Consider the following 19492-nt stretch of genomic DNA (forward strand, 5'->3'; position numbering starts at 1 on the left):
GCATCTTACAGAATGATTGAAGCAAGGCCTTATAGTTAACTCGATGGCATTTCTCATCTGTCAGTCTGTCTGTAATGTGATAACTTTTGAAAATCACATATGATCAATTCCAAAATTTCCAGGCATGTTCTCAGCATCAGTGGGCAGAAGCCTATGGATTTTGTTGAAAACTGAAAACTGTCAAAGCCTGATTTCCACTGGCGTAAGCAGAAGGAAAATCAGGCCCACAATATGTTCATTTGGTGCTGCCAGCAGCAGTAGCTTTCTGGTGCCCCCTCCTGTTGCCAATGCATAACATAGGTAGAAGCTTATTCTTCTATTCTCTCATTGTGTGTACAGTTCAGCAGACAAACGCAACGAAGTGTACAGTGTGCAGTCCAATCAGATTTCTCATGAATTATCTTTGAACAATGAATACTGTGATAAAGTGCCTCCTCTACCTTGGTAGGTCCTGTGCTTATTGGCAGATTTTGCTAGCCTCAGAGATCTTCCTGTGTTGGACCAGGAGTTGGGAGGTGTTAGTGGGAAACCCAGGCCCACTCTCTACCCTGGGTTCCAGCCCAGGGCTCTGTGGACTGCAGCTGTCTGGAGTGTCTTCTGGAACAGCCATAAGACAGCTCCAATCCCTTGGGCTACTTCCTCGTGGCCTCCTCCCATCACCTTCTTTGTCCTCACCACAGGATCTTTCTCCTGATGTCTATTAATGCTTGTATTCGTCAGTCCTCTAGCAGCATGTCCTCTCACTCCCAGTTCCTTAAGCACAACTCACTAACTGGAGTGAGAGCTTTTTTAAACCAGGTGTCCTGATTAGCCTTAATTAATTCTAGTAACGTCCCAATTGGCTACAGGCTTCCTAATTAGCCTGTCTGCCTTAATTAGTTCTAGAAAGTTCCTAAGTGTTCTGGAATAGTCCCTGTTATCTTACTCAAGGAAAAGGGACCTGCTTAACCTGGAGCTAATGTATCTAACTTCGACCACTCTCTTGTAACCATCTGGCCTGACACTGTCACAATACACATTTTTATTTGAAAGTTATGGACAAGCAGGTGAAATTTGTCACATCAGCCACTAGTTCCAAATTACCAATTCAGCAAGTATTTCTGGCTCCTTTGTTTATGGCCTGATCCTGAATCCCTAAAAGAAAATGTAAAGACTTCATTGGGCTTTAGATAAGGCCTTTATCAACTATTGTACGTTCCCTTTGACAAAAGATGGATGAGATTGGAATTTTCCAAGTCAATGGGAACTGAGCTCCTAGCTATCTTAGTTTTCTTTGACTATCCCATTTTAATGACCCTTCCAATCCAAACGTTCTTGTGATATGACCCAAACTGAATCACTTGGTGATATGAACACAGAGAATCTGATTCTCCATGGCCTTGTGATTTGTGCTCATATACACCTGAATTCTATTCTATTCTATTCTATTCAAGTTCTCATGCAGCCCTCATCACAGTAGCATGTAGAAAGATGCTAAGTGACATGACTAGCATATGTCATATGTTTCTTCTTTCCTTTCTCCAGGAAGAAATTGTGTTGTGATGTATACATACACACACACATTCTATGTCATGTGTTTATATTACTTAAGTAAAAAAAAAAAAGAAATATGATTTGCCCCCTGAGTGGAAGATGGTGAGGTTTGTGCCTTGGCCTTTCTAATGTTGTCCCTACATGCTTGTGTTGTTTTTTTATATTAATCTTTTGTAATTTGACCTAGTTTTCACTTTTTGTAGGACTCTTTTCTGAGTTTCAGATCACTGAACATCTCCTGGTTAAGCTAGCGTGGTCTCTTGCCATTATTCCTATATTTCCTATGCAGTGCGATAGTTTGCTTGTGTGCCCTTAATAATGTCTCTTTAAAAAACTACCAATTCTTTTGAACTGTTTCCCCTTTAGACTTGCTTCCCATAGGATATTACCTACAAACTCCCTGAGTTTGCTAAAGTCTACCTTCTTGAAATCCATTAACTGTATTCTGCTGTTTTCCTGCCTACATTCCTTGGAATCCTGAACTCTATCATTTCATTACCACTTTCGCCCAAGCTGCCTTCCACTTCCAAATTCTCAGCCAGTTCCTCCCTAATTGTCAACATCAAATCTAGAACAGCTTCTCCCCTAGCGGTTTTTTCCATCTTCTGAAATAAAGAAAATTGCCTCCAATCTGTGTCCTGCTGTATTATTTTCCCAACAGATGTCTGGGTAGTTGAAGTCCCCATCATCACCAAGTCCTGTGCTTTGGATGATTTTGTTAGATGTTTAGAAAAGGCTTCAACCATTTCTTCTTCCTCTTTAGGTGATCTAAAATAAGCACTTACCATAACAGCACCTTGTTTTTAGGGCTTTTAACCTCACTCAGAGACTTTCAACCAGTCTGTGTCCTATTCCATCTCAACCTCAGTGCAAGTGTATATATCATTGATATACAATGCAACACCTCCTCCCTTTTTTCCCTTCCTGTCCTTCCTGAGCAAGTTGTACCCTTCTATACCAATATTGAAAACATGTACTCTTCTCATATGTTTGTGTGTGTGTCTGTCTTTCTGTCTGTCCATCCATCTGTCTGTCTATACCCACACTCCCTGTTTGGAAATTCCGTGGGGAAAAATGTTAGAGTATTGAAGAGCATTCAAATATTATGAATTAACATGCACACTTTAATTTTCCCTCTTATGTGTATGCATTTTCTTAATGATGGTTGAAAACCCCTTATTCACATTGATGAGCCTTCGTAACTTCAGGGTGGTGACTAACTACTGAACAGTAGGAGTAAGGGACCCATAATTCAGATCAGTGCAGAACTGTACAACAGGGTATCAAGCTGTGTCTAACTTTTACCCTTGGAATGTGGGCTCTAGATAAATGAAGCCACAAATATTAGCACCAAATTATTATCAAACAAACAAAGTGCTAAAGACACATGAATAATTTTAGTGACTAATACTTGGTCTGTAGCCCATTATGATGTTCAAATTTCAGCATTCAAGAGAGATTTCATTTTCATTGGATGCTTAAAGCCAGATTTTCAGAGATATTTAGGCACCTAGAGAGAAGTACAAAAGCACCTAAGTATCTAAAATGCATTGATTGCAATAGCAGTTAAGAACCTACATGCTTCTGATAATCCATTAGGGGCCAAAATACCTTTAAAAATCTGGCTTTTTGGCTAGGAGTTGTTATAGGAACCCTATAGGAGTTAGAGACTAAAATTCCAATGACTTTTAATGAGAGTTGTGTGTCTAAATCCCTTTGGTCACTTTAAAAATCACAACCTCTATATTTAATAAACATTGCAACTATAGGGTGAGGTCTTCAGCTGTTGTGAGGATGATCTGTTTAATTCATTAGAGCCATGATAAGCACTGGAGCTACAATGGAGCTACAATGATTTACACCAACTGAGGATTTAGCCTCAGTTGATTTCAGTAGAGTTGCATCTGTTTACACTACTGGTATTCTGGTCTATTCCCTTCAGTGGAGCTACACTGGGAATAGGACCCATTTTCTAAACAAATATATCAAATATAAGGCAAGTCATATAACTTCATTTAATGCTTCCTAACTTACGGGCCATAAAGCGTTGATTGACTACTGAATGAGAAAAGTGCCAGCATGAGAAACTCCAGGGACCTTGACCCAGAGGCAACAAGAACATATTTAAACAGTTTCAAGTCTTAAACAAATGATTTGTATTACCTACACCCACATAAATAGGTATGCTGGAGGAGAAGAGTTAAAATTTCACATAACCTTGGATCTCTGTATAGTATCAGAGGGGTAGCCATGTCAGTCTGGATCTGTAAAAGAAGCAAAGAATCCTGTGGCACCTTATAGACTAGCAGACGTTTTGGAGCATGAGCTTTTGTGGGTGAATACCCACTTCGTCGGATCGGTGTATAGAAATTGGGTGAGGTTTTGTTTGTTTGTTCATATTTTTTATTTTGTTCCTGTTAGCATATATATTCTTTATATTTTTGAAAGCCAAATTATCTGCACAAACTTCCATTGAAAATATTCTTTAATTTGAAAATGTAAGCTTCCACAAAATTGAGAAATTTGGGTGGTTTTTTTTTTTTAAATTCCATTTTTACAGTTCTTGATTTTGTGATTATTTATTGAATTTCTCTTTTACATTTCTTCTTCTTCTTCTTCTTCTTCTTCTCTCTTTAGGATTTTGCAGTTCTCTTTGTTTGGTAGTTTTGTTAGTTTATGCTTTCTTTTGCAGTGTCAATTTTCATTGATCATCCTAGATATATGGGATCTGTTGAAATTAAAAAAAATACTTTTTTTGTTTTGAAGAGAAGATGACAAATGAAAAATCTGAGACAGAATTTCTATGGGAAAAATTTTAAATATATTCTTATAGACTCAGACTCCCAGGCTTTTGAAAATTAATGTACTGAAAATCATTTGAAAATGTTCACAGATTTGTGATCTCTTCCCAGTTAATTAAACAGCTGTAATAAAGATTTATCTATCTGTTCATATACATCCATACATTATCTATCTATCTGTCTATCTGTCTATCTATCTATCTATCTTACACTACAGGGCAAATGAAAAGCTCAATCTATCAACTTTCAATTCTCTTCTTAAGAAGTTCATTATTCCCCTATTTTTTCCCTATCGATATGTTGAGAACTTTACTTTGGAAATTGGACACATGTCAGATAAATAAAGCAGTCAAAAATACGTTCTGTCTTTCTCAAATCCATCTGTCTTTGTGTCTCGATTACCTATTTATTAGAGTTTATCCACTCACTGCATTTCTGTGTATATAAATTAGGTTTGTATTACTGTTTTTTTTTTTCTGTTCTCACAGGTCACTGTTTTGCTGAAGAATAATGGACAATCAAACCACTGTGGCCAAATTTATTCTCTTTGGAATTTCCAGTGACCTACAGCTCCAGGTTTTCCTGTTTTTCATATTTTTAGTTATTTATGTAATAATCTTACTGGGGAACATGCTTATCATGTTGGTGATAAAGGTCGATCCCCATCTTCAATCACCCATGCGCTTCTTTCTGTCCCATTTATCCTTTGTTGATATCTGCTATTCCTCCACCATTGTCCCCAAGATGCTGGAAAACTTCCTAACAGAGAAGAAAACCATTTCTGCCAATGGCTGCATTACCCAAATGTTCTTTATTATTTTGTCATCTGGTGCTGAAATTTTCACTCTTGCAGCTATGGCTTATGACTGATATGCTGCCATATGTGACCCATTGAATTATACGTAAAAAATGAAGAAACGACTCTGCCAACAGCTAGTGATGGGTGCATGGATCATTGGATTTATAGATGTTCTGGTAAATATTATTCCTCTGCTAAAATTGCACTTCTGTGGTCCCAGTGAAATCAACCATTTCACCTGTGAGCTCCCTTCACTCTTGGTATTGTCCTGCACTGAGACCTTCAGCAATGAAGTGGTGCTCCTTTCCTCCATTGCAATATTTGGATCCAGCTCCTTCCTGCTCACACTGGTCTCCTATATTCATGTAATTGCCACCGTCTTGAGAATACACTCCATGGAGGGCAGGCGTAAAGCCTTCTCCACCTGCAGCTCCCACCTTCTCATCGTCATTTTATACTTTGGGACAGATTCCTTTCGATATGTGAGAACCAGCTCAGTCTCCTCCAAGGGTCTGGATATGCTGGTGTCCATCCGGTACAGCATCTTGACCTCCATATTAAACCCCATCATCTACAGCCTGAAAAACAAGGAGGTGAAAAGAGCCATGGTGAATATGTTGAAAAAAGCATATGTTTCTCATGTAGCATAAAAATATTTATTGAAGGAGCAGTGAAATGTCGATAACTGAGTCTTCAGTGTTCACATTCAGAAAAGGTGGGGTAATTAAGGAGAGACAGACTTCATTTTGTAGGTGGTTGTGAAAATCTTATCTGTATTATATGTAAAATTGGGGACCAGATTCTAATTCTATTCTATTAGACCACCCCAAAAGATTTGGGGATCATGGTGGATAATTATCTGAACATGAAGTCCGAGTGTGGCACTGTGGCCAAATATCTAATTTGTTTGTGGCCAGCATAATCAGGGGAATTTTGAGAAGGAGTATAAAGATTATTTTACTTCTGTATTTGGCATTGGTGCAACTGTTGCCGGAATATTTTTTCCAGTTCTGGTCATCTCATGTCAGAAAAGACATAGTAGAACTGGAGAAGGTTTGGAAAAGGGAAATAAAGATAATCAGTGGTGTGGAATGGCTTCCATAACAAGAGAAACTGAAAAGATTAGGGCAGCTTATTTTAGGAAAAGACAATTAAAGGCAAGATGATAGAGATCTATAAAGTTATGAATGACGTGGAAAAAGTGGATAGTGAAATGTTGTTTACTATTTCCGGCAATACAAAAAGCACAAGTCACCCAATGAAATTAATATGCAACACATTTAATACAAACAAGAGAAAATATTTTTGATACAGCATATAATCAACCCATGGATTTCATTGTCAGAGGATTTTGTGATGGTCAAAAGTGTAACCGTGGACAAAAAAAAGAACAAGTTAAGTTTATAGAAAATATTACATCACCCTGTTTTTCTGATCTAATGGGACTGGGCCAGACTGGATAATAAAAAATAGATGCTGGAAGTAGGGGTGATGGGGGTGCTGCTGCACCTCCTGGCTTGAAGTGGTTTCCATCCTATACAGGGTTTACAGTTTGGTTCAATGACTCTCAGCACCCCTACTATAAAAATTGTTCCAGAACCCCTAGGCTGTAGCACCATCCAGCAGACACAGGCGATATTGCCCACTTCTGGACCTGTGTGCACTGGATGTTCAGTTAATATGGAGAGCTGGATAATGGAGGGTTGTACTGTGGGTCCATCAATGGTTATTACACAAGATGGACAAGGGATGTAAACTCATGCTTGTGGCAACCTTAACCTCTCACTGACAGAAGCCAGGAAGGAAAGACAGGGGGAGTCTCTCCACAGTAGTCTTGTTCTGTACACTTTTCCTGAAGCTGTGGAACTGGCCACTGTTGGAGACAGAATCCTAGGTTACATGGATCATTGGTCTGATCCTTATGGCAGTTTTTATATTCTTATGTCCAATCAGTTCTGCTGTCCACAATTAAAGAAGGATGTTTGATAAACTGGAGAGGTTATCAAGAAGAGCCACAAGAATGATTAAAGACAGTCCTATCTTACCATCCCCTCCATTAATTTATCAAGCTCAATCTTGAAACAAGTTGTTTTTTGCCCCCACTGCTCCCTGTGGAAGGCTCTCCCAGAACTTCACTCCTCTGATGGTTAGAACCTTTGTCTAATGTCAAGCCTAGGCTTGTTGATGGACTGTTTATATCCATTTGTTCTTGTGTCCACATTGGTGCTTAATTTAAATAATTCCTCTCCCTCTTGATATTTGTCCCTGTGATGTATTTATACAGAACAATCATATCTCCCCTCAGCCTTCGTTTGGTTCGGCTAAACAAACCAAACTCTTTGAGTGTTCTCTCATAAAGTAGGTTTTCCATTCCTTGGATCATCCTAGTAGCCCTCCTTTGCAACTTACCGGCACTCTCAGGAGCTCCCTGTGTGTCACTCTCCCATCCCCCTCTATTTCAAGGATTGCCTGCAACAACCATGGACTTTTGTCAACAATTCTGTTTGTTCTTCCTCCCCACAATCCAGGGTCCCCAATTTTTACCCCCAAGCTAGAGGTTCTTGTGTGACCTTCTTTCTCCCCTAGACCCCCTCATTCTCTTCTGTTCCCATAACATTGTCTCTTATTGTCCTCCCATGCCAGAGGATCTATGGGTGTCCAAGGCCTGTGAAAGTGTGGGATCGTTGTCCAGGATGGGTTGTAGATCCCTGAAGATGCGTTGGAGAGGTTTTAGCTGGGGACTGTATGTGATGGCCAGTGGAGTCCTGTTGGTTTCTTTCTTGTGTTTGTCTTGCAGTAGGAGGCTTCTGGTACACGTCTGGCTCTGTTGATCTGTTTCCTTATATCCTCGTGCGGGTATTGTAGTTTTGAGAATGGTTGGTGGAGATTTTGTAGGTGTTGGTCTCTGTCTGAGGGGTTAGAGCAGATGTGGTTGTACCTCAGATCAACAAAGCCAGACGTGTACCCAGATCAACAAAAAACTTTAGGGCCTCATCCTCCCTGATTGAACTAACCTCATTATCTCTAGCTTGCCTGCATATATATACCTGGCCCTGGAAATTTCCACTACATCCATCTGACGAAGTGGGTATTCACCCACGAATGCTCATGCTCCAAAACGTCTGTTAGTCTATAAGGTGCCACAGGATTCTTTGCTTCTTTTACAGATCCAGACTAACATGACTACCCCTCTGATACTTGATATTAATTTTTAAAAGCATCTCTAGAGGTGATCCTGGCAATTACAGGCTGGTAAGCCTGACTTCAGTACTGAGCACACTGGTTGAAACTATAGTAAAGAACAAAATTGTCAGACACATATGTTGAACACTATTTGTTAGGGGAAAGTCAACATTTTTTTTGTAAAGGGAAATCATACCTCACCAAACTAGTAGAATTCTTTCAGTTGGTCAACAAGTATGTGGGCCAAAGGGATCCAGTAGATATAGTGTACTTAGAATTTCAGAAAGCCTTTGATAAAGTCCCTCACTAAAGGCTCTTAAGCAAAGTAATCTGTCATGGGATAAAAAGGAAGGTTCTGTCATCAGTTGGTAACTGGTTAAAAGATAGAAAAAAAAGATAAGAATAAATGGTCAGTTTTCAGGATGGAGGAAGGTAAATAGTGGTGCCCTCAGGGGTCTGTAGTGGGACCAGTCCTATTCAACATATTCATAAATGATCTGGAAAAAGGGGTAAACAGTGGGGTGGAAAGAATTGCAGATGATACAAAACCACTCAAGATAGTTAAATCCAAAGCAGACTGAGAAGAGTTACAAAGAACCTCACAAAACGTAGTGACTGGGCAACAAAATGGCAGATGAAATTCAATATTGATAAATGCAAAGTAATGCACATTGGAAAAAATAATCCCTACTATATATAAAAATTGATTAGATTTAAATTAGCTGTTACCATTCAAGAAAGAGATATTGGAGTTATGGATAAGTTATCTGAAAACAGCCAATCTATGTGCAGAGGCAATCAAAAAAGCTAACAGAATGTCGAGAATTGTTAGGAAAGGGAAAGGTAATAAGACAAAACATATCATATTGCCTCTATATAAATCCATGGTATGTCCACATCTTGAATAATGTGTGCAGATCTGGTTGCCCCATCTCAAAACAGATATATTGGAATTGGAAAAGGTTCAAAGAAGAACTACATAAGTTCATGGAGAATAGGTCCATCAATGACTATTAGCCTGGATGGGCAGAGATGGTGTCCCTAGTCTCTGTTTCCCAGAACCTGGGAATGAGCAACAGGGGATGGATCACTTGATGATAACCTGTTCTGTTTATTCTCTCTGGAACACTTGGCATTCACCACTGTTGGAAGACAAGATACTGGGCTAGATGGACGTTTCGTCTGTTCTTATGTTCGTATATTCTTATGAATAAATGGTTATTTTTCACAGTGAAGAGAGGTAAATTGTGGAGTCTTCCAAGGACCTGCACTAGGATCATTGCTTTTCAACATATTCATGAATGATATGGAAAAAAAGGGATAAACAGTGAGGTGGCCAAGTTTTCAGATGATATAAAATTATTCAGGATAGGTAAGCCCAAAGCCAACTGAGAAGAGTTTCAAAGGAGTCTCACAAAACTGGACGGCTGGGCAACAAAATGACAGATGAAATTCAGTGTTGGTAAGTGCAAAGTAATGCACATTGGAAAACATAATCCCAACTGTACATACAAAATGATAGGGTCTAAATTAACTCTTACTACTCAAGAAAGAGATCTAGGAATCATTGTGGATAGTTCTCTGAGAACATCCAATCAGTGTGCCCTGGCAGTCAAAAAGAGTTAACACTATATTGGCACCATTAAGAAAGAGATAGAAATAAGACAGAAAATATCATAATCCTATTATATAAAGGCATGGTATGCCCATACCTTTAATAGTTCATGCAGTTCTGGTCACCCTATCTTAGAAAATATATATCAGAATTGGGAAAAGTACAGATAAGGGCAACAAAAGCTATTAAGATATGGAACACATTCCATATGAGGAGAGACTAAAAAGTCTAGGACTGTTCAATTTAGCAAATATACGACTAAGGGGGCATATGATAGAAGTTTATAAAAGCAAGACTGGTGTGGAGAAAGTGAATAAAAAAATGTTCTTTACCCCTTCACAAAACAGAAGAACCAGGGGTCAGCCAATGAATTTAATATCCAGCAGATTCAAAATTTCTCCTTGTTTTAAAATCCAAGAGTTTGGATCGGTGTTCATCAGGAAATTGGTGGAGATGTCTCTCAGGGCTACTCAGGGAAGGGTTATAGTATTTGGGAGGCAGATATTCTGGGGGAGGAAGATAGACAGAGTTTGACTCATAAATAATTTGGGTGGTGGCAGCAAAACCAAATCTAAGATGGCAATTAAGCTTAGCGGCTCTCATGAAGGTCCCCACATCTGTACCCTAGAGTTCAGAGTGGGGAAGGAACCTTGACAGGGGCATTAAGGGATCTGGGGCAAAAATCTGTCTGGGGTTGGGTCCTGCTTTGAGCAGGGGGTTGGACTAGATGACTTCCTGAGGTTCCTTCTAACCCTAATATTCTATGGTAAATACAGCTATCAGATGCATTTGAAAGAAATGGTGTGATAATTACACTGTTACATTAAAGAGTTCTGTATTGTTGAAAGCAATGGAGTGCAAAACAGTCCTGGTCAGGAAATTCTGCTAGGTCATGGAGCAATTTAAACACTCTCACACATGCAACTTAATAATAAATGGATATATACCTATCTCTCACTAGCAGGACCAAGTACTGATTCAGCCCAAAATCCCTAAGTGGTCCCCTCAAGGGTTGAGCTCACAGTTCTTGGTTTAGCAAGCCAATGCTCAAACCACTGAGCAATCCTTCCCCCAAAGCTTGTACTGGTATATGGCATAGAGCCATCAATTGCTTAATCCAATAGCATATCTTCTGTTTCTCCAAGTCTAAACAAAGGATGCAATGTGTGATAAAGCCCCAAAATGCGGGCAAGATATCAGTTATGCAGGAAACCTAAAATGATACATCATTCCTTCCTTCACTGTGGAAAAACTTAAAATAGGCTTGTGGGTAATGCATTAGGTTTGCTTTCAGAAAAGATCAATTCCCTGCTCCATCACTGGGGTGTCTTGGGGCAAGTAAATTCATATTTTATCTGCCTCCATTTCTTGTCTGTAACAAGGCTGCATACTGTCTTACCAGAATGACATAGACAAACTGGAGGGGGTTCCAAAAAGGGCCCTGAATCATCATCTGTGTTCAGGGAGGTCCTGCTTAAGCAGGAGACATTGAAATTCTGGCCAATTTTGTGGCGAGCACAATAGAGACACCAAAATGCTAAACAGCAGAGATAAACTGGTTTGGAGGGTTAAGTAATCTGGGACAGCCACAGAGTGGGTGCTAATTAGTCCTTTTAGGAAGCATGGAGGGAACTAGGTGCCAGAATGGGCCTCTCTAGGTCGCAGTAGGTCCCTGATCTGCTTCTGGAACAGCACAGGTAACATCAGGCTTTTAAAAGGAGGATAAGAGTATTAGAAATGTAGATCCGGAAGGAATATTCAGGCCATCCCTTTGTCCAGCCTGTTCTTAGAATCCTCCAGTGATGGGAATCCCACAACATCTCTTGGAAGCCTCTTCCAGAGCTTAAATACCTTGAGAGTTAGAAAGCTTTTCCTAACTTCTAACCTAAATCCCCTTTGCTGCAGATTAAGCCTGCTTCTTCTTGTCCTACCTTCAATGGCTATGAAGAACACTTGTTCACGGTCTTCTTCAACAGCCCTCAACATATTTAAAGATTGTTTTCAAACACACCTCTTCCCCCTACCCCCTAGTCTTTCTTTTCTCAAGACTAAACATGACCAGATTTTTAAACCTTTCCTCATGAGACAGGTTTTCTAAATCTTTTATTTTTTTCATATTTTACTGCTTTCCTCTGAACTCTCCAGTTTATGCACATCTTTTCTGAAATGCAGTACGCAGAACTGGACACAGTACTCCAGCTGGGGTCTCACCAGTACTGAGTGGAGTAGAACAATTACCTCTCATGTCTAATAATTGCCTCTCATGTTAATAAACCCCAGAATGATATTAGCCATTTTTTAATAAATGCATCACATTGCTGACTCATATTCAATTTATGATCCACTATAACCCCAAGATTCTTTTCAGCAGTACCATCACTTAGCTAGTTTTCCCAATTTTGTGGTTGTGCATTTGAATTTTCCTAAGTGTTGTACTTTGCACTTGCCATTATTGAATTTCAAATGAAAGAAAATTATCTGCTCAGCATTACAAGAGGAAACTCACTAATGGGGAAGAAATTCATCAGAACTGGTTACAATATTCAGTATCAAAGGACTGTGTGTTTTGCTTTTGCTACAAATTTTAAAAATCAAGCAATTGGTACATCACTGACTGAAAATGGTTCAAAGCACTGGAAAAACATATCTTCAATTCTCTCTTCACACGAAAGGTACAGAACATTTGAAATGCTTTCAAAATTGAAAAGAACTTGAATTATGATTGAAAAAAAAGAAAAACTATCAATGAAGAAAATTTACGTGTGATCAAGGAAAAAGAAGAATATTGGACAACAAACATTAGTACCTCTGATTGCTTCAGTGAGAGTTCTCAGTGGGCAAAAGTTAGCATTAAGCAGCTGTGGTAGAAATGAAAAATTATACACTCCAGGTAATGGAAAATTTTTAATATTTGTTAAATATCTACCTTTGTTTGGTCCAGTACATGAAGGAGCAGCTACATAAATGTTATCAATTGATCATGAAACACAGGTTCATTACTTAGGAAACAATATGCAGAATGAACTGATTCAAATCCTAGCAAATGCCATTAAAAAGAAATTGTAGAAGCTGCCCATTCTGCAAAATACTTTTCAATTATATTCGCCTGTACACCAGATGTGAGTCATGTTGAACAAATGATGATCATTCATTTTGTAGATACGGAAAAGTCTGCAGATAAAGATAATGTTTAAGTGCTCATAAAGGAACATTTTGGGGAGTTTCATACCACTGAAGGAGAGGACTGGAGCATTTACAACTGAAACTATTCTACAAGAGCTTGAAACAATGTCATTATCTGTTGAAAACTTAAGTGGCCAAGGCTATGATAACGGGAGTAATATGAAGGGTGAAGACAATGGTGTGTGAAGGAGAATGATGGAAATGAATCCTAGGGCCTTTTTCATTCCCTGCACTTCCTCTGCTGCTGCTGCTAGATCATGTTTGGAAGCAAGCAGTTTCTTTGACATGGTGCAAGGTGTTTATGTGTTTTTCTCAGACTCAAAACACCACTGGAAAATTCTGACTTACCATGTGAGTTCCCTAACTATAAAACCACTTAGTCAGACAAGATGGGAGAGTCACACTGATGCTTTGAAGCCTCTTCGCTATGAACTTGGAAAATTTATGATGCCATAACTGAAATTTCTGATGATACTATCTTTACTGGATCATCTGGCAATGTGGCACATTCAGATGCAGAAGCTCTTGCAAATGGCCTTTCCAATTTCTAATTTGTGACTTCACTCATTTTGTGGTATAATATCCTTTTCGAGATTAACCTCACTAGTAAGCAGTTTCAAGAAAAGAACTTAAACATACATTTTGCTATTCAAAAACTGAAGCAAACTAAAACTATTCTGGAGGAATTCAGAAGTGATGAAGGGTTCGAAAGAACACTGGGAGATTCTCTAAAGCTTGCTGAAGAAATAGACTTTCTGGCAGAATTTGAACCAGAACCAGTTTGTATTCGGCAAAAGAAACACCAGTTTTCAGATGAAGGATGAGACACACCCATTCAGAACCCAAAACAAAGGTTCAAAGTGAATTTCTGCTTCACAGTCCTTGATAATGCTATTCACTTGGTTGCAAAAGATTTCAACAGATTCAGCAGCTAGAGTCAGTATTTGGCTTTCTGTATGATATCCACAGCTTGCAAAAGAAAACAGCAAAACAGATAAGAAAATTTTGTATAAAACTGGATTTGGCATTGACTCATGAAAATTCAAAAGACATTGATGCTGTCAGACATTCCACTCCTGAAGAAGTACTGAAGTTTGTTTGTGAAAATAAACTCACAGACAGTTTTCCAAACACTATTACAGCCAGCAGGCAGCTCTCCAAGATGCCAAAGAGGAGGAAGAAATACATCTGGGTTACATCTGTATTCTTTTAACTTTGCCTGTTTCCTTAGCTAGTGGGGAATGTAGCTTCTCAAAGTTAAAGTTAAAATAAAAAACATATCTGAGTTCAACAATGGTGCAAGAGAGACTTGTTGAACTTGCCACAATGTCAATAGAGCATGAAATAGCTGGAAAACTGGATCTCAAAGAACTAGTGACTGAATTTGCAAAACTTAAAGCAAGAAAAGTCATGTTTTAAGAGCACAGTGGTTTTTATTCAGTGTTTTGTAAATACACGTTAAAGTTCATTGAACAGTTTTCTTATTTCTTTCTATATTGGAAGTGGTGGTAGTGGTAGTTTAAGCAGGATAGCGTAATGGATGGTTTTGAATTTGTAATAGTAAAAAATAATTAACATTTTTAATGCATTTTTATTTGAAATTGGACTGAAATATCATCAAAGTGTCGTGTACAAATCTATTCTGAAAATTTTGTGTCTTTATTTTATCTGATCTCAAAAACATTAGTTGGACAGAGGAACAGACAAACTAAATAATTAAGCCTCTGTTTAAAAAATAAATAAATAAATAAAATATTTAAAAAACATTAAAAGGAAAAAAGGGGAAAAATGTTTCTCATTTTATCAAAAACCTGAGCCTAGATCTGCCCTTGGGGTTTGGAGGCTCTCATTGCATTGTTCACCTAGGGTGTCAGTTGCTGTCAGCTAGTCTAGGACCACTCCTGTGGACACTTGTCCACTGGGAGCTGGACTGAGACCCACTAAACTCATTACATATAAGACCCAGAAGCAACCATGTAGGTGTAACGAACTGGAGTCACTCCTAAAATGGGATAGATCTGAACTGGAGACCTAGAAATTCATGGTGTGAAGAGCTGACATCCCTGAAGAACGCTGTCCTTGGCTTTCAACAGGTCAGCTACAATCTGAAAATGGCTGTGAATTTTCCTTACATGCACACCTTGCCAATATACCTGAACTCTGTCCTCTAGGGATGAAAGGGGTCCCGGGCATTTTAAGATTTATTCTGAGAGTGCCAGAATGATGGGGCAATTAGTGCCCAGAGAGATGTTGCAATTGTGGTGAAGTGGAGACCATGTCCCAACGCAGAGTAGCATGACACGACTCCCAGCTCCACCATGATCTAATCTCTTGTCATCACTGGTAGCTATTTCTATAACCTTTTTGCCTAGAGACCAATTGTATTCCTTTGGAAATTTCAAGATGAAATTATTTTATCCTTATTCCACATCCTACAGGAACTTATTATTGAGAAGCTGAGATAAATTGTACAGTCTGAAGGATCAGGACGTTATTGCAACATGCACATCTTAATAAAGTTGATGTCTTCTGTCAGTGTTTGCACAATAAACCCATATTCTTGATCTTAATCAACAAGTGCAAGTGAAACTGTAATCTGGGTCAGCCCATCTCTGAAGTTTAAAGACAGTTCTGTATTGCTGAGACAGTGTGCTTAAAAAACAGAAATGTAATTGCTAATTGTCCAGGGTGCTCAGAGTCAGACAGAACCCTGCAGATTTAATCCCAATGGTCACTGCACAGTACAAAAAGGACCTGCCTCTGAGGGTCAGTAGCAGACAAGCTTCCCTTCCAGAGGTAAGTGACTTTCAGAAACAGTGGCTTTGCCACAGCTGGGAAGGTTTATGAGACAGATTGTGGTGTTTTCCTTCTTTATTGTTGCATCCACATGTGCATCATCCCAAGCAGTTCTCAGTTAAACGATCTCCAGAATTGAAAGGAAAAAATGAGCAATCTCTCTGCCTTTCTGTCTCTTTTTCCTTCTCATCTAATCATTCCCTCTAATTTACTCTTATCTATCTAATCTGCAGAACGGTCCCTCATCTCTCTGTTTTCTCAAAGGTATTGTGCATCATGTATCTCTACCAAGCTAACTAATCTGAAGGAATGACTCTTATCACTCTATCGACTCTGGCTATTAGGGCTGTGACTTTCAAAGACACCTGTAATGCTTGAATCTACAGGATTGTCTCTCATCTAACCCAGACTTCAGAGTTTAGGAGAAAATAAACTTGGTCCAGTTGTGTTCTGGTAATTTAAGAGGAAAGCCAATCTAAATTAGCTCATGGTGAAATATAATAGTAGACAAGACAAACTGTGCCTCTAAACTGTTTGTTGTTTTAAAATCCATTTCTCACCATTATTTTGTACCTCAGAAGTGTCATATCTCATTGTCATTAATGGAATAAGACTGAGGGAGGTAGGGAAGCTGTGACAAATACTTGGGTGCTCTGTAATAATTATTAATATTGTACCTGGATCAGCCAGTCTCAGACTACAAGAGCACAGCTACAGTGCTGCAGCTACATTGCTGTAGTGCTGATACTGGCCACAGCGACAGAAGGGAGTTTTCTTTTGTTGTAGTAAAACCACCCTCTTGAGAGAGAGTCGCTAGGATGACAGAATAATTCCTCCACTGGCCCAGCAGTGTCTATACTGGGGTTGAAGATGGCTTAACTAGTCTCCTAGTGGTGTGAATTGTTCACACCCCTGAGCAATATAGTTAAGTTTTATGTGTACCTAAGTTGACTTACATTTTAGCTGTAGACAAGGCCTTAGGTAGGAAACTGGTAGCAGATCCAGCTTGCCCATCTAGGGGCAGAGAGAAGAGACTGGCTAACAATTGCTTGGGAGCTTACACTTAAGTTTCATTCGGAGACAACGTCAGAGCGAGTAGCTATAATGGTTATAACTCACACTTGTGGGGAGCACCCAGTCCAGTTTGAACAGAGTGAGTCTGTCTGAGAACCAGGTTCAGAGTTGCACAGACATACAGGAGGATCTAGGCTAGCTAGGATAAGGTAACCCTGCTCTATCTTTCCTTGTAGAGATGCAAAGGAATGGATGAGACTAAATCTGTGTGCAGGCTGCTTGCTGTTTTAAAATCCTTTTCTTTTCTCCAATGCTTTGTTCCAAGCTTCCCAAAGAGAGGAGACGCAGGTGGTCAAAACCAAATCCTGCAAAGTGATAAGGGGTCGGTACATGGAGCTGTGTGTCGGGGTTCTTCTCTAAGAATGGAAGGGTGACAAGATTCCACCCAGAGCCGAGTAAGGTGCAGATGCCAAACACTTGAGTTGGGTGCACTCAGAGAGATGAGAAAGGGAAGAGGGATGTCACTGATCCTGTAACAGTGACTCTATCTACTTATGCCATCCTAGACCCTAAGGTATTGGAATCCATATGTGATCTCATCAGGACAGAGATATGGAGGGAAACTTAAGTACAGTGGCTGAGTTTATCTTTCTGGGCTTCTCGGACCTCCAGCATCTGCAGCTCGTTCTCTTTATCCTGGTCTTACTCATCTACCTCATCATCCTGATAGCAAATAGCCTCATTGTTGCTGTCACAGTGACTGACCTGATGCTCCAAAGCCCCATGTATTTCTTCCTCAGGAACTTGTCAGTCCTGGAGATCTGCTACACCTCGGTCATCATCCCCAAGTCCTTGTCCAACCTCCTGTCAGAGCGTCAGACCATCTCCTTCCTTGGCTGTGCAACCCAGATGTATTTCTTCCTCCTCTTTGGCATCTCGGAGTGCTGCCTGCTGGCTGTAATGTCCTACGACTGATATGTCGCCATATGCAACCCCATGCGTTACTCCCTCATCATGAGCAGAAAAGTCACCATTAGATTGGCATCTGTGGTGTGGATTGCAGGCAATGTGGTGGCATTTGAGCAAACGGTCACTATATTCATGTTATCTTTCCATGGGTCAAATAAAATCGAGCACTTTTTTTGCGATGTTATTCCAGTGCTTAAGCTGGCAAGTACAGACACGTCCATGAATGATGTTATCAACACCGTGCTCACTGTAGTGTTCATAATATTCCCCTTTGTCCTGATCATCACCTCCTACATCTGCATCCTCTCCACCATCCTGAAAATGCGCTCAGCTGAGGGGAGACACAAAGCTTTCTCCACCTGCTCCTCGCATCTCATCACAATCACCTTGTTCTTTGGCAGCTGCTTTATCACCTACATGAGGCCCGGTTCCAGTGGTTCTGTGGACACCAACCAAGCAATCTCCTTGCTCTACACGGTCATTACTCCAATGTTCAACCCAATCATATACAGTCTGAGGAACAAAGAAGTCAAGGAGGCTCTGAGGAAACTCTTGGGCAGCAGTAGGACTTAGTTCTCACAAAATAAGGTTATTTATCTCCCCTAACCTCTGCACTGTGCCCCCTTCATCTCTAATGCCTGCTCCTCCTCCTGCACTCCTAATCTCTACACCCCCTTCACTACCAATCCCTGCCCCCCTTCTACACCCCAACCCTTGCACCCTCCTATGCCCCAACCCCTGCACAGTGCCTCCTTTGCCCCTAACCCCTGCATCCCCCTCCTGCATCCATGTGAGGAAATTGACCTGGATGCACAAAGCAGCTGGCATTGCTGTTAGCTCCCCTGCTGGACTGCTGCTCCTCTGCACTCCACAGCTCTAGGGGGCTGTGAGGAGGGGATCAAGGAGCAATGTCAGGGCTTCCTACATCCAGGTCACTTTCCCTGTGGGCTGTGTAAGGGGTGGGCAGGAGAGCAACAGCTCCTGATGCCTAAGCACATCTGTTGTGCCAAAGAGGGAGCTCGAGTGCACTCAGTAAAGCCACACCAGGCATATAAATATAACTGGTTTTATTGCCAAAGCATAATAAGCTTCCCAGCCTTCACGCGTTACTAAATAAGTGATTTGCAGCAACCAAGCAGGCAAGCAAGAATCAATGCTTAGGTCCCTTCTTCCACAAACAGTCCCAGAACCTCCAACCTCGTCCATGAGTGTTCATAGCAGGCACTGCTCCAGCGTGGAGAGTTCCTGGGCACCTACAAGGCAAAGGACTGCAGGTTAGACTGCTCATCTAAAGAAATTCTCATACTCATTTTTATCTTCATCTCTTTCTCAGGGGGCATATACATCAACAAACCGGCTCTGGCAGGAAACTCTACTGCTTTCTATTCCCACACGTAACACTCGCAGGCCCACCTTATCTCTTCACTTTATCCAGTCGCAGTGGCTGCAAGCCAGCCTGGTCGGTCAAAGCCAGTGCACTATTAGCTCCACTCGGGCCATCCTGTAATAACAGGCCAAGGTAACTTGCAGTCAGCCCCAACAACAGCCCAAGTGGAGAAGCAACCTGGATGCAGTAAGCCCTGCTGTGTGAGTTCGGGG

General features: G+C 40.3%; 1 protein-coding gene across 1 annotated transcript; it reads left to right on the plus strand.

Moving 5' to 3' along the window:
- Positions 1-17536: 17536 nt before the first annotated feature.
- Positions 17537-18466, plus strand: LOC115642752 (olfactory receptor 10A4-like). Its single transcript, XM_030546464.1, is given in 1 exon segment — positions 17537-18466. A coding segment is annotated over 1 exon segment (930 nt).
- Positions 18467-19492: the final 1026 nt, after the last annotated feature.

Source organism: Gopherus evgoodei, unplaced genomic scaffold (genome assembly GCF_007399415.2).
Source record: "Gopherus evgoodei ecotype Sinaloan lineage unplaced genomic scaffold, rGopEvg1_v1.p scaffold_45_arrow_ctg1, whole genome shotgun sequence".
NCBI classification, from domain to species: Eukaryota; Metazoa; Chordata; order Testudines; family Testudinidae; genus Gopherus; species Gopherus evgoodei.